This window comes from Microchirus variegatus (assembly GCF_963457635.1).
Source record: "Microchirus variegatus genome assembly, chromosome: 12".
Taxonomy (NCBI): Eukaryota; Metazoa; Chordata; class Actinopteri; order Pleuronectiformes; family Soleidae; genus Microchirus; species Microchirus variegatus.
In genome coordinates, this window is record NC_139813.1 from 22,071,917 (window position 1) to 22,088,201 (window position 16,285).

General features: G+C 38.8%; 1 protein-coding gene across 1 annotated transcript in view; it reads right to left on the reverse strand.

Moving 5' to 3' along the window:
* Nucleotides 1-1,089: 1,089 nt before the first annotated feature.
* Nucleotides 1,090-16,285, reverse strand: part of ptprk (protein tyrosine phosphatase receptor type K) — a 67,049-nt gene continuing 51,853 nt past the window's right edge. Inside the window, exons 22-36 of the mRNA XM_083898992.1 lie at nt 14,232-14,419; nt 13,816-13,903; nt 12,628-12,704; nt 10,627-10,663; nt 10,426-10,523; nt 10,140-10,256; nt 9,893-10,047; nt 9,252-9,387; nt 8,094-8,243; nt 7,005-7,178; nt 5,702-5,833; nt 5,040-5,165; nt 4,780-4,943; nt 4,396-4,531; nt 1,090-3,742 (exon numbers count right to left, since the gene is read on the reverse strand). Of these exons, the coding sequence (XP_083755118.1) occupies nt 3,689-3,742; nt 4,396-4,531; nt 4,780-4,943; nt 5,040-5,165; nt 5,702-5,833; nt 7,005-7,178; nt 8,094-8,243; nt 9,252-9,387; nt 9,893-10,047; nt 10,140-10,256; nt 10,426-10,523; nt 10,627-10,663; nt 12,628-12,704; nt 13,816-13,903; nt 14,232-14,419 (1,832 nt within the window). The 3' untranslated portion in view covers nt 1,090-3,688. The remainder of the gene's footprint in view (nt 3,743-4,395; nt 4,532-4,779; nt 4,944-5,039; nt 5,166-5,701; nt 5,834-7,004; nt 7,179-8,093; nt 8,244-9,251; nt 9,388-9,892; nt 10,048-10,139; nt 10,257-10,425; nt 10,524-10,626; nt 10,664-12,627; nt 12,705-13,815; nt 13,904-14,231; nt 14,420-16,285) is intronic.

The window sequence follows — 16,285 nt, forward strand, 5'->3', positions numbered from 1 at the left end:
AAACATTTCAAAGCGAGATTGAAGTTTATGCATGTTTTAAATAAAAGTAACGTTAATAGATTTTTAAGACCTTTTATTAGAATTTATGACATTTTAAGGCCTTAAATTCAAATGATTGGATTTATTATTTACTCATTTATTTTCCACGAAATCGGTAAAACGTGCACATAAAATTAATAATATTAATAACATGCTCATGAATTACCTGGAGAGCTGCACAAGTAAAGTGAGCAAAGAGGGCTGGAGCCTCGGGATGGACAGAGATTATAGTGTGAGTCTTTATATTTATATTATAGATATTCTCAAAAGCTTGGCATTGCAAAGAATCATTATCTTAGTGAGAGGCGACTAAACAGAACATTTAGAGCCAGGTTACTCTACAGGTATATACCTGTATATCAGGAATAATCTACTTCGTGTGAAAAGTCTGTGGCTGACTTTGCTCGGGCCATTTACACCACTGTATTTTAACGTTGGCTATAATTGTGTTCAGTGTTTTCTCACTGTATTTACTCATGGATAATTTATGAGGTTAAAGAGAGGAAAAAAAAGTACTAAAAACGTATAAACACCACTCACATTTGTCCTCTTTCCTGATTGCACAGTGTGGTTCTTAGTGTTGAACGTTCACAGGCAAACAAAAAATTGCAGATTGAAGGCGAAGCATCCAAAAAACAGGAGGTTACTCACTAGGAAACAAAGACACAGAGTACGGGAAGACTTTCTGAACACAGACTGGTTAAATACCGAGGACAGGACAGATGAATCAGTTGGACACAGGTGAGAGAGGGTGACGACGTCTGAAATGAAAGAGAATGATGACAAAGAACATCCAATATTCTGATATTTCAACATAAGAATTGCAAAACGTCAACTGCTGTTATAAATGTTGAATTGTTTCAGAAACCTGTTACAAAAAAAAGAAGAAGAAATCTGCCTTTAATCCCTTTGTGATGATTTTATTCACAGGAGAACGCTGAAAGAACCTCGTCTTCCTCTGTGTTTTTCCTTTTCTTCACCAGCGACGCTGCCGAAAGAAAGAAAGAAAGAGTCCAAAACAGATTATTTTTAATTAAAGAAGTGGTCTTTATTACAGCAAAGAAGCCAAACATTACAGACAAGTATAATTATGAACCATGAATGTCAGTTGTACACTCTGACCTCTGACCCAGAAACCAGCGTCATTCACGACTCCTCGGGGCCAGGACTTCAGATTCTTTGAGGAGGAATTATTGGCATCTCCTCATCCTCCTCCTATAATGTTATTTTTTTTTATTTAAATTTCCCCGTTGACACACAACTTGTCACGCGAGTGCTTCACTTTTCTCTCTGCATGCTATAGAGACAAACAACAGTTCAGTCCAACTGTTCAAACCACTGAAGGCAACGTACGACTGTAGCAACGTAGTGAATTGGCCTCTAAAACTCTTCTTCTCTCCAGAAATCTGGGGGAAAAGAACGTGAACACTGAGGATCCACCGACAGAATAAAGTTTTCTATTCATCACTAAACTCTTTTTTTCTTTTTTTAAATTGCAGAATCCTCCAGGAGTACAATCTCTGACATGTTTTTCTTTTTTATCTACAACAGAACTTATGTTCTGACATTGCATCCATCGTTTTAAATCTCTCTCTAATAGAGCCTTTTTTAGAGAGTTTTTCATGATAAGTCTATTTACAGTAACACCGTTCTCCTCCTGTTCCAACCACGTGGAACAGCTAACATTTTTATTTACAATACAATTTTCCTTTTTTGTTTGTTTGTTTGTTTTCTGTGAACAAAAAAGAACCACGAAGAATTCTGATGATGAACAAAAAACACTGAATCATGATCCGACCGCTTTCAACAGCTCTTAAAAACGCTCGTAACAACAAGGAAATTCAAATAATTAGGCACGATAAATGTGTTGTTGTCGCTCGCTAAGCCCCGTTTGCATCACTGAGTCCAGTGTTTGATACGAGGGTGAAGATAAACGGCTTATCCCCGATGAGACGGAAAAAATACTCTACTGAGCACAAACAGAGCAATGGGCTTTTACACAAATAAACCACGGTAACATCACAGAGATCCATTAAGTGAAAAAACAAGACAACACTACTGAGTTCCACCTAAATACTGAAAAAACTACGTCTATGCTTTAATATACAGCGTCAATCAGGGGGTTCTTAAAGTCTTCTTCGTGGACACAAACTGAGTGTAGCGTGGTTTCTTACCTCAGGATTCTTTAAGGACTGATTAAAGGAACACACTCCGCAGACTCCGCAGGACTCTGGAGCCCACTTTTTTTTGCGTCCTGACCCTCAGTTTTCTAAGAAACGCTGGTGGTAAACATGGAATGGAGAGTGATTGTTCTTACAAGCGATGCAAGTAAACAAAACAATAAATACAAACAATGTGCTTTTATCCATATAGACATATTTACACAAAGTCTTTGGCTTATGAATAAACATCAGCGGCAAAGAAAAGAAATAAAAAAAACAAAACAACAACGACGTACGTACGCGTTTGGCCACCAGTGCACAAAACAAAATGAAGCCTGGGGTCAGTTCACTTCCAATTCCCTTTGTCAACACACGTGAAGGAGATTTGTTGCGGTCAGTCAATGATTTTTTTTTCTTTTAAACGCCTTTAAAATCTGTTTGTGTTCGCACAAATTTGGCTGAATTGAAAGTGCATTGGGCCCAGCCCTGAAATAAAATGTGACGAAGCTAAATTTACAACAAGTGTCGGATGTTTGCACAGCAGAGGGAACAAAGGTGACTTCAAATCCTCCAAAATAAAACAATCAGACATCACAAATCAACAACGATACATAATATTCAACTTAAAAAAACAAAAAAACAAAGATACATTTTTAGTGAAAATCCTACACTTTTTTTTTTCAAGTTGCCACTTCATGATGTAAAAAAACAAACAAACAAAACAAACAAACCTAAAAGCCTAAAACTCCCCCGTGTAAACATGATCAATGTTTCTGATTCGTTTGTCAGTCTCGTTTCTAACAAGCTACTTTACTTTTAAAAAAAAGCAAACGTATTATTATAATAATAATGACTTGTGTGTAACAAATGGGGAACAAAATGGCTGTTATACGTACGCAAACACATGAAACATGAAGATGCTGCTGATGTACAGAGCGTTAAAGAGAAGCTTTCACACAGAGTTTTGGCCACGACGTTAAACTCTTTATGTTTCTTTCTTGTACCAGAAAAAAAAAATATTCAAAACATCACTCAACGCACTTTAAGTTACTCAGAGATTTTAGCGTGAGAGCGACTGCAGTTTTTCATAAAAAGCTGTGGCTGCGGCTTATCTTGCGTGATTGGAAAGGAGTGGAACACCTACAGTGCACACGGAGTACTGCAGCTGAAACAGCACGAGGCGTCCGGTCCATGTGAAGAAGGAGAAGAAGAAGCGTTAACATTTAAATGGAGCCCAGAAAGCACTCTGTGAAAAAGCTCTATGTGAAGCAGAGTAAGTAAGAGTAAACTCTGTTGCTGCTGTTCTCTTCTCCTCGCAGCTCCTTTTTCTCTTTCCCTGTGTTTTGTTTGGAGCCAGTTTCTCTCGTGTGTCGCGTGAACGGAGGCGAGGAGCAACATGAAAAGCAAAGAATCAAACACGAGGTTCACAAGTGAAAAGTTGAATGTTCTGGCTGCTTCTTCTCTCCATCTCCTCGTCTCTGCTTGGTTTAGGACGACTCGATGAACTCCAGCGCCAGGTCGTAGGAGAAGCGATACTGTTCCTGTAGAGACACACACACACAGGTCGAGTGGATTTAATAACATGGTTATTACACTAGTTTTACTTAAATAATATGAGTGGGACGAGGTTTTGTCATCAGATCTCATGAGATTAAAATATGAAGAGATTTCTCATCTGGTAAATATCTGTCTTGTGAGATTCAATCAATCAATCAATCAATAAATAAATCAATGTTTATTTACAGTATATATCACTTTAAATCCTCAATAAATTAGCAGGCATTATTCACAATAAAACAGTAAAGAAAACCAAACAAATAAGAATAAATAATAATAGAAAATGTAAATGTTTTTCTTATGTTGGTATGATAAACGATTTATAAATAATGGTCAAGATGGATGCCAAATTCCAAATGGCCGACTTCCTGTTGAGTTGAGGCCATGGTGTCAATGAACTTTTTTGTTCGTCTTTGGCTATAGCATGCTCCCACCAATTTTCGTGAAATTCGGGGCAACTTATTTTTCGGTTGCTTCATCCGTGTTTGACCTTAGAGGGCGCAATTTTTTATTCGTGTTAACCCCCTCAAAATGACCACAAAGCCATGGAATAATAATAATAATAAGATCTTAAAAGCAAAAAGTCAAATCTTAAAATCAATTCTGAATAAAATCTGTCCTTTTGCCATGAGCTCACCGGAGTGTCCACCATGTTGGGTTTACTGTTCCTCAACGTCTTGACGGCGTGGAAGACGTCCACCACGCTTTGTCTCTTGGCCATTTCACACACAATGCTGCAGGCACAGAACACTCCGCTACGCCCTCCTCCATTTCTGTAAACAAGCAAGAAAAAAATATAGTCCAGACATTGACAAGATTAGAAATAATCAATTCAAAAGAATAACTCATAAACCCATAGTCGTTTACCACATTAACAATGTATAGAGTGTATTTCTGATTCATTTAATGTTATATTCATTGAAAAAAACAAGTACGTTTCCTTCAAAAATAAGGACATTTCTAAGGGACCCCAAACTTTTGAACGGTAGGGTATAGAAAGAGAGAGTTGCTGTGTACTCACAGGCAGTGCACTATGGTCCTTCCTTCTCCCTCCTCGCCTTCGCGTTGCCACTGATCGACCTGAAGGATCAGTTTCAGGAAGGAGCGCTTGGAGGCGGGGACTTCTCTGTGCCCCGCCCACCCCAGGTACTGGAACTGGCGAACCATCAGGTAACCCTCCTGAGGCTGAGACAATAAGAAAACAAACACATTTGGGATTTTAATAAAACGAGGATTTGTCTTTAACAGTGAGAGTGTGAGAGTGTAGATAAATGCTCTGACCCTGGTGAGGTTGCAGACTCTGAAGAGTCGACTGATGACATCACAGTCCATGGAGCAGGACATACACTCCACCTGCACCGGGCCGTAGCGTAGCATGCCCTCTTCTGGCCAGTACTGAGGACAACCCTGGAACAAACATACATTTACATACATTAAATACTGTAAAGTGGACAATTGTATATTTTAAACATTTTTAATTTCTTCTAAAGGTGTGTATTATATGATATTTTTGAAGATTTGATAAAATCTAAACACACTACTTTATTCTTTCTCTGTGACTCACATTTTAAAGCTAATATTTGCATGAATTACTAAATTTTTCATACATTTTTTTCTTAATTAGTTAGTTTAGATGAGTTTAAAGGGCAGGTTTTCTATCTTTTTATTAGTTTTAATAGATTTTTTGTCACCAATAAAAGACAGGAGGTTTGATTTAATTAGATGAGCCAAGTCGCACCCAATTAACGAAATAACAAATTAACTTGCATCACCTTATATATGTCAAAACAAATGAAAAAAAAAATTTGATTATGAATGAAAATACACCAAAAATAAATCCACTTCATATGAACCTGAAAGCCTTATGTATGAAAAAAATTTTTTTTTTACTTCTATTTCAGTTTTTTTTTATTTTTGCTGTATCGTTATAAAACCTTAGTTACCTGAGCCAGGTCGATCTCATTCAGCATCACCAGACTGGTGCATCCATAGTCGTAAACCAGACGCCAAAAGTCTTTGACGCTGTTGGGCAAAGGATGCTGGGTAACGATGAACGCGGCCGGTTGTCTGTAGCTCTGCGGGAAACAAGAAAAGAAAAGAAAGTCAGACGTTTCGTCGACAGAGAACGTTTATTTCATTTATTTAATCGACTTTAATCCAGCAGCAGTGAGTAATGACTTTTAATTTATATTATTGTTTCCTCTCGTACACACACATACACACAAACAGACACACAAGAGGAAATACAGACAGCAGAGACTCAGACACAACCACTACATGTTTTAAAGGTGATGTTTGGTCACATGATCATGCACTAGGTCCATACAAGGTGAGGGGACATGCATATAACATATACAGTACACATACATTCACTACATCTACATGTATGTGGGTCGGTTTTCTTCACGTTCAGTCACTTCAGGACGCTTTTTCTTTAAATTTTCAAAGTAAAACAGTTCATTTTTGAAGCAGTGAACTGACTGAACTGAGTCCAACTCCTGGATGAGAATATGCAGCCAATATAATGTGACATGGGTGTGAATGACTGTAGTGTAAATCATGACCAGAGTTTTCAGGGTTCAAGGACTGACAGTGACATGAACCTGGTGGTGGAAAACGACGACACTGAAGCCATGAAACAAATCCAGTATTGGAGATTTGACATAAAAATCCCATTACCTGGAACTCTTCTGACAGCTTGGTTAGAGAGAGGCCAAAAGGTAAGTTTAATTCAGCTAAACTTTTAGAGTTTTTGTTTGACCTCCATATGTTTTTACAGCATTTACAGGATTCCTTTAACAGCTTTGTTGGAGAGAAGCAAGGTTTCTTTCCACACCATTTACATTTTCAAACATTATTAATGAAACTAATCCACCCTTATCTTACCTTGCATTTTCAACCTACAGTAACTCTGTTTTTGTCACAGTACAACACGCGTGTCGCCAATGAGAGCAAATGTTTGGGTGGCGGCCAGAGAAGCTAACGGTCTTTTCAGAACCTGGATTTGTCTCTAGCCTTCTGCTGCTAAAACCACAAACACAGCATCACACAAACAGGGAGGGGAGTCTGCGTGTGAGAGTGTAAAATACATGTACTATTTCCCATCATCAGTTGTGTAAGAAACAAATGTGTGAGTGCAGTTTGGGACCACAGACTTCTTTATTTGTATTTATTTTAAAATATACTCATCACAAAAGGAGTGAAATGTCCCAAAGTAGTCTTTCTGTATGCGTTAGATAGACTTACATCCATCAGAGCGGCGTTGATGTAGTTGCTGCTCTCTCCGTCTATCGTGATGAGGAAGGGCAGGCACCTGTCAGGAGGGAGGCCGTCCATGAAGCGGTTCTTATCCTGGTTTCTAGGCAACAACGCGATGCTGCAGTCTTCGGGCTGGGGCTGCGGAGTCACCGAGTTTAACGTCTGCACAGAAGAGATGGACAAGTGATGACTTAACACCAGGAAAAAGTGATTTTAAGTCACTAAAAGTGTTTTCTGGTTGTTCCGAGTGTTGCTCGTGTGTTGCAGGAAGAGGATAAAGTGAGAGCCTAAGGACTGAGACTAAGAAAAGCCAGGATTGGCTTCAGATGCTGATTCTTTTACCAAGACGTGGCAAAGGAAGCTGCACAAGCTGAAAATCTCTGCCAGAAACAGTGAATTCAGCATTGCTAAACTAGATCTAGAGGTTTCTAAATCGTGTGAAAGCCTGAAGATAGCCAGCACGCCAGCATCAGTATTTGGCCCGGCACACGATTTAACAAACCTGATCTTGAATTATTTGCTCATCTATGAACTTATTCAAATAGATAATGTTTCTAGAATTGATAGTTAACCTAAACTAAAATGTTTGGTTTTAAAAATAAAAAATAAAATCACTGCTGTTGTCACGTTAACAGCCAGGTTTGGGAAGTAAATGTCTGTAAAATAACTATTATCATATGTTAGGCTCAAAGAAGAAGCAGCAATTATTCTTCTTCTATCTTAAGTTAACTACCTTAAGCTAGCTTAATAGTGCCTTAAGATAACTATTAAACATTAAGTTAGTTTAAAGTATTAAGCTAGTTTAAAGTATTACCTTAAGCTAGCTTAATAGTACCTTAAGCTAACTATTAAACATTAAGCTAGTTTAAGGTAGTACCTTAAGCTAGCTTATACAGTGCCTTAAGCTAACTATTAAGATAGTTTAAGGAATTACCTTAAGATAGCTTAATAGTTAATTTAAGGCAGCATACATGGGTTTTTGTTTCTGACTGAAGACGTTTTAAGGCACTTTGTTTGACGAAGATATGACATTTTGGTCCAAACATTCAATTGCTTAAATTTGCGTGACATTTTTACCTGGAACTCATCCTTTATGTGCGAGGAATTGGTCTGGGAGTCGATGCGGATGAGCTCGTAAAAAGCGGCTTTGAACTCGCAGACGGGTATGGACGTCTCGCCGCACAGACACGCCTCGAGTATGGCGTCGTGGATGAATATGTACTGCTCCTGGAGACATGGAAGTCAAGACGTGTTATCACACACACACAGAGATAAAGATAGAGCTATTCATAATAAAACATACACACACACATTCAGTAGTAGATGCATCTTGTGATATGGGAACAAAAACAGCTGTGACACGGAGTTAACGTGAGCATGCAGACACTGTGAGTGAGTGATGGTGTGATGGGAGATGGCGTCATGAATGACATGATGACCGATCAGGCTCATGATTATAACTCAACTAACGTGGATTTGCTTTGATATCTTATATTTTTGTATCATCATGTGAGATTTAAATACTTAGTTTTGTCTCCATAGAAACAACGTAGTCCCTGCATGTTGTTATGAGGAACAGAGGATAGGATACATTAGGAAAGCAGGTGTTGTTTCTGCATGAATCATCTTCATATTAAAGTGACTAGAAAACTGTTACTTAATATAGACTGATATATTTGTTTATTCAGTCGGTAACACTTCAGGTTAATAGGGAGATAACATTATGACAAAGCTATGTTTTCTTCAGATAGAAAAAGTTAATGAGAAGGTAAATAACCATGATATAAAGCTAATGCAAGGACTTGTTTTTTTGGATGCACTTGTGGTAGTTTCATTCTGAGTTAATTTATATAATATACACTGAATATAATTAAGTTTTTTTTTTTTTCTCACCTCTCTCAAGGAGGCTTTTACCTGGGTAAATAAAGGATATATATGGTATTATGAAAAAAAGTGTTACTACTAGTAACTTTATTAAGTCTCCTTTCTACCACTGGATGGAGCCATTGTCACATATTTTCAAATTCTTGGCCTCATTAATGAGGATGACTTTAACCTTTGTCACTGTAATATATATATTTTTATGATGAAATCTATACGTGATGGGATGTTTATGAGTGTACACGGCACCCATGCTGTCACCTCAGCCCGGCACCATGCTGATGGCTCAGAGTAGTATTATTATTATTTTATCCAAGATGAGGATGCAGATGGAGGATGGGGTAATGCAGTCACCTCAGTCTGTACCATGTTGATCCTCCGAGAGCGAAGAGCCTTCACACAGTTGTAGATGTCAACCACACCTTCTCTCTCGGCCATGTCCAGCATGATGTCAATGACGATGAAGCAGCCTGTGCGTCCCGCTCCGGCACTGAAAAGGGACGAGTCACAGAAGCAGGGAATGTTTAGTTAGTTGCACCCCTTAAATTGCTTGTTAATGCAAATATATAATCTGCAAATCATATGGAAGCAAATAAGTGAATTTTGCCTTTTAGACGTGGTTAAGACGAGCAGCTGAATTTGAAACAGAGCATCAAAATGTGTAAAAAATGGTGATTAAAGAGACTTTGAACATGGCATGGTTGTTAATGCCAGACTGGTTTGTCTGAGTATTTCAAAAACTTCTGATTTAAAGGCATTTTCATCGCCTCTATCATCATCTTCTATCTCTATGGTTTACAGGAAATGGTCGGAAAAAGAGACAATATCCAGTAATCTGTTCACAAATGATAGAAAGGCAACATTAACTAAAAAGACCAAGGTTATTTGGTGTCCTATGTACCTAATAAAGTGGCATTTAAGTGTATTATACCAAAATAAGGAACACATTAAATTGTAAAGTGTGTTATTATGTTGTGAGCAGCATGTTTTTATACCTGCAGTGGACGACAATGGGACCAGCAGACGGTGGATTGGAGTTTTTAACCCTGCGGATGAAGGAAAGCAGTCCCGTAGCATGATATGGAACTCCGTGATCAGGCCAGCCTGTGAAGTGGAACTGCTTGACTTCGCGCACCTCGTTGAATCCACGCTGGATAAAGACAAACAAACATGTTTAAGTGATTTTACGATACATTTCCCTATTTATTTATTCAAAATAAGAACTTCAAAAGCATCGCTCACCCTCTCCAGTGTAAATGTGCGAATCACATATTCGGCAAGAGGCTCAACTTCCACAAACGTCACCTTGAAGTCTCCGTACACCTCTGCATCATCGGGCCAATACTTATAGCACTTGACCTGTTCATGAGAGATGTTGTAACTATTATAAATAAGTTCTCAGGGACACACTCAGTGACCTATTTAATTTAGATTCATCACACTATACATGTTGAGTTTTGAGATTTTTATTATCCATTAGATGATGAACATCATTCACGTCAACTTAGAAAGGTCAACAGTCACTTACCCTTCCCACCTCCACCAGATTGGTAACCATGACGATGCAGGCCGACTGTTCCTGCCACACCATCCTCCAGAAGTCGTACACTGTCTCATGAACAGGACCTGAATACAAAGACACACAATGTCAGCACTGAGTGTGACTTTGTTGTTATGGTGTGGCAGCCCGTGTGACAGCAGTTAATGCGGTATTTAATAAGTTTTTCACCTTGAGTGGCGATGTAGTGACTCGGCCTCTGGTAGCCCTGAAAACAACAACACACCACAATTTAATCACAAAGAATCAAAACTGTACATTTAACAGTGGAATGACTGTATATGTTAACCCTTTAACACCAAGCGCATTTCTTGGACGACATTTGACTTTGCATGAGCGTAATTACGCAACGGTTTGTGCTATCGGAAGACAGTTTCTGAAAGCTGAGAAGATGCACAATGTGTGGTTATTACGGTAATGTCCCCGGCGAATCAATGTCTTTGTCACCAGAGGAGAAAATTGGACAAACTCCTGTACATAAGTCATTTTAAATGTTTTAGACTGTTCAAGTATCAGTTTGCTCAAGTTTGTTTCATTTTTAACATACAGTAAATTGTAAATAACTGCCAGATATTGAACATTATTCTGGAAAAATGGGAAACAGTAGTTACTCACAGGACATTTTCAGGCCTTTTTATGGTTAAAATAAGCAAAAAAAAGTCCAGACGGACATTTTGAGGCTTAGGAGTTAAAGGGTTTTTTAAATAAGAGAACCTTCTTTCCATTTTGGAAACATCTTCATCTGCATCTCCACAATGATTTCGATAAAAGTGACGGATGTAAATGTTTTGTTTTCGTCAACATTACTAAATAAATTGGGTCATATCTTGATAATCGTATGGATTGAGAGATGTTTTATATTTTAATCTGTCACCTTTATAAGAACATTGATGACAACCACTGCATGAGTCGTGTTTTTGAGGGAAGAAGACATAAAACGGTACTATGCAAGAGCAAATGTACAGCTCACAGTGAGGAAACACTGGTGAGAAGGCACAGTAAGAGTATGTAGTGACATATAGTGACATATTCCATGCAGCAGAAGCCCCAGCTACTCAAAGCGGACACACAGTGTAACTTAACGCACGTAAAAGGCAAGAGTGTGCATGAAAGGATGTGTATAAGCGTAATGAAAGAATCCACAGTGATACTTACATCCCTGTACAGCCAAATCTATAGCCCCAAGCCACAGGCAGAAACAACAAGTGGAGGAAAGAAGGAAAGGAAGAAAGAAGGGAAAGAGGAAAGGAGGAAGGAAGGAAGGAAGCACAACAATGTCAGTGAGTGTCAATCAGAAAAAGAAAAAGTTGCATTGATATAATGGGAGTTTAAACAAGCCATGCAGAAAGAAAACATGATTCTAATGCCCAGAATCAGACTGACTAGACAGGACACGTCCAAGACAGATTTAGTGAATTTGCCGTGTCCTCTCGGTTCATTCTGATTCCAACACTGACGTGAGCACGAGCATGCGTGTCGTAAATATAATGACAGTTAATGATAATGCAGAGGAGCGTGCTGTGAAGCATATTATCATAAAAAAAAAAAAAAAAGCAGACGGACATGACGGACAAACATGCAGATGATTGTTGTGAAGGCAGAGAGGACAGTGGAGATGGTAAAAGATGAATCATAGTCGTTTTTACAAGGATGTATGGAGATGAGTGACTAATGAAAGGACATGGAAAATGAGTGGTGTTTATGTGGAACGGACGAATGGATGGACAGTGCAGACGAAAGATGGATGCACTTACGGCTAAATGCACTTATTTTCCTTTTCTGCTGTCAGTTAGATGAGAAGATTCAAACCACTCTCATGCCTGTATGTTAAATACACGGCTGCATAAAGACTATGGAAATAAGAGGAAGCTTTTTGTTGTCCTTCTGCAGTCACAGATAATTATCCTACTGAATAACCCAATTTACGACAAAAATAGACAAATCTACCAGTGCATTAACAGCATGAGAAAAAGATGTATAAAAACTCAGGGTGAAGAGATGGGTGACAAAGACACGTGCTGCGTCTTCACGGTGGCTTGGACGTGGAACATGGTGTTGATGGATGACGAGTAGACGCAATAAAGGTATAGAGGCCTGACATACGAGCGAGGGAGTGTGGTTTCGTTGGTTTCGTTGGGAGCCAATAGTAGCATTCGATGCGTTTCCACTTACATCGATGTAGTTGGCGTTGATGTAGTCGGAGGAGGGGTCATCTTCGATGGGCTGAAGAATAACCCTTGAGTGGTCATCTGGAGACAAACGCACAGAGAGAGGACAACAAAGAAAGACGGAGAGAGTGAGACGGTAACGCGGTGAGAGCAGGAGAAGGGACGGAGGGAGTTGAAGCCAAATGTGTTTCTTATTATGACTCACTGGTGTTTTTGTTTGGGAGTTCTAACAGTTTCCAGGGACAGATATTTGCTGTTCTTTTTCTCTCAGAGCAGCGTTCAGCTGGAAAAATGTTATGAGTGAGAGCTAAGTGTTATGCTCTGCTTCTCCAACTTTTTATACCAAGAACCACCTGAGAAAATATGGAGGTCTCTTTGAAACACCATTATCTCCAATGTTAAAATACAGTGGTGCTTCTTCACACACTGGTATAGTGACATTAGATCAAGATAGATGGGTTTTTTTTGTTATTCGAGCACTCCTGTCCAAGCTCCACTATGATCACATACCCCGGTATATACAGTAGTGCAACCAGAGGAAGCTTGCGTATCACAGGTGGTACACATACCACAGGTTAAGAACCAATTTAAATCTTATTTTGGCACTTAAGGTCATCTGTGGGTTGAAAGAAAACCAAGAAAACATTTATCTGAAACAAACTATCAAACTTCGAAGAAGTGTCGAGGAACCTATGTAACTTTTAGCAAGCAACAAAACTCAAAGGGTGTTTTTGTTTGTCCATTGTGGGCTACTGTAAATAAAACATGGTGGTCCAAAATGGCGGCCTGTGCAGAGCTTATAAGAATACAACAATGAAACATGGGTTAAGTGTCACACAAAGACTCTGAGACTCTGGTCTGCAGCGGTAACTTTAGACCTTTTAAGAAAATTTCTTCCAATTTTCTTTCGTGTAAAGAAATGGAAGCATCACAGAACTTAAGAGCAGAAATGAATAACACCCCGCAGTGACGGCAGGAAACTAAAGGTGACTCTGCTTTTACAGTTATTGCTCACTGATTCCAGAACGTCCTCTTCACTACAGCCAAATTAGCACACATCTCTTAAAGCTAAAAAAGTATTTTCCCTGTTTTATAACTTTAATGCTACTATTCAAAGTAATTTTTTTTTACCCCCATTTCCCTTTTCTTTCTGGAGAAGAGACACGTGTATAAGTCCTGCTAGCTTGCTTACATGCTATGATGTTCCCATAGCGATTCTTGGTGCGGTTCTGGTCCTTCTTGGCCACGTCCCAGGTGGCCGACTGGCCCTCGAAGAAGCTCTGTATCACCAACAACACAACAAGAATATAGTAAAGACAATTACACGTCATGGATCCTCGAGCAAGTCATACTGAGGGAAAAGAGGGGCTTGAATTATGGGTTTGCTTCAGTCATAAAACAAGAGGTTTATTAAAATAGTGCTCTGGGACTTTTACTGTTAAGTCAATAAAGTGGAAAAACACCCGAAAATTAAAAGGCAATTTAATCTCAGCTGTTATTTTTGCAAATAAAATAATGTGCTGTGTTGAAGCCAACGTAATAACCAAGTGGCCAATAACACAAAAATGTTATTGGCTCCAAGCACCGACAATAAAAGTATATTCTTACTTCATATTCCTCCTTGAAGCCATAGCTGTCAGATGTTTTCATCAGGTTGATGTGTTGCAGCAGGTCGGCCACTCTGATAGCAGGGTGAAGCTGTCCTGTCTGATAAGGAGACTCGGTGCCTTCACAGTGATAACGAGGAACATCCAGAAGCCTGCTGTTCTCCGCCTGTGAGCTGCTGTGGTTCTCGTCTACACAGAGGACAGGGGAATAAGCGCCGGTTAATTCACAATTCACCAAAAATTCAACATTCTTTGCCATATTGTTTACTTATTAATCAATGGCATCACCCTCTGTCCTACAAAAAGACAGTTTATATGAAGTTGAGCTTCAGGTCTAAACCAGGGATCGGCAAGTAAAGGTGGTCCAGGGCCAAAACATCGTATTTCTGTCAGTTTTTGTTTCAGTCAGAAACAAAAACCCATGTTTGCTGCCTTAAGCTAACTATTAAGCTAGCTTAAGGTATTAAATAGCCAACTAAATTAAATTAGCTAACTATTAAGCTAATTTAAGGTATTAAATATCTTACTAAATTAAAGTAAGCTAACTATTAAGCTAGCTTAAGAGCTTAATAGTTAGCTTAAGGCAGAAGAAGAAGAATTACTGCTTCTTCTTTGAGCCTAACATATGCAAGTAGTTATTTTATGGACATTTACTCCCACAATCCAGGATGTTAACATGACAACAGCAGTGTTTTTATTTGTATTTTTCAAACCAAAACAGTTGAAGTGAACTGTCAGTTCATATATTTTTCAGAATAAAAGCTCTGAACTCGATATGAAATGTTCATTTATTTTTGTGAGGATAAGCAAATAATTTAAGATCAGATCTTTTTAAATCATCTACCGGGCCAGAAACTAATGCAGGCGGGCGAGTTTTTCCACCAATTGCTGACCACTGGTCTAAACAATAAATCAAAAATATGAAGAGACTTTATTCTGCTGACTTTCTTCTGGGTAGGATGGCGCCATGTCTGTTGAGGCAGCTCCTAATATAAATTTTGTGTATTTCTCGTCTACTTTTGTCTTAACTCTTCTGACTCTGAGCCACACTACTACATGAAAACACAGTATGTTACCTACAAAACACAAAACAAACCATTTGTCTGTTTGTCTGTATTTTGGTTAATACTCACCTGTGATCGGAACTACAAGTCAAAAGCAGCAGAAAAAGAAGAGAGATAAAGGTTTCAGTCAGACTGAATCAGAGTGAGAGGGTTCGATTGTCTGAGTTAAAACATCAATGATGGAATGTTGACGCCATAGTTGATGATGAAGTGTGACCAAACGTATGTCATATGTTGACGGATGAAATGTGTTGGACATTATATATTTGCCACTTCACAAGAAACCTAAATTAAAACAACATAGAAGAAACCAATCGTCAGGAAACAGCGCCGTAGTCGACTGTTTATTTCACCCTTCCGTGAAAAGATTGATTGTCAAAGTAGTTGGAGCAATTTAGTATGTGAAACATTAGACCTGTCAGTCAATTTATGATGAGAAATAATAAGGTTTAACATTTAATGAGGAGTGAGTCTTGGGACGCGAGTACATTTAAAGAGTTAAAGATAATTAAACGGTAAAATTTTTATTACATTTCTGAAGCGTGGGACTTGATGTGAGTCGGAAGTAGAATTGTAAAGACTGACAGGTTGTATAATGAAGTAGCTCGGGGTTGCAGCACATCCGACTGATTTCATCTTCACCTCCGTTCATTATCTGACACTGTTTATTTAATCCAACCCGTGCTTTCCTCTACTCCGAGGACACGCCGGCTCATTACTGATTGTTGAGGGTTTGTTAAGTCCTCATCAGGTCAATTAACAGTAAACTTGACCCGACGTCGCCTCTTAATTTGTTACTTCCTGCTAGTTCTTACCACTCGGTGATGTGATTTGCGCCGACAGCTTGTAGCTGCAGCCTTCGTTTCAAATTAGGAGCCACGGGACAGTTAATTAACACAGTTTGGTGGTGTTGTGGATCGTAGATGCCTCGCAGATGAGTTGGAACTCCGCATCATGCTGTGGTGTCAACACTAAACTAAAGATAAACACG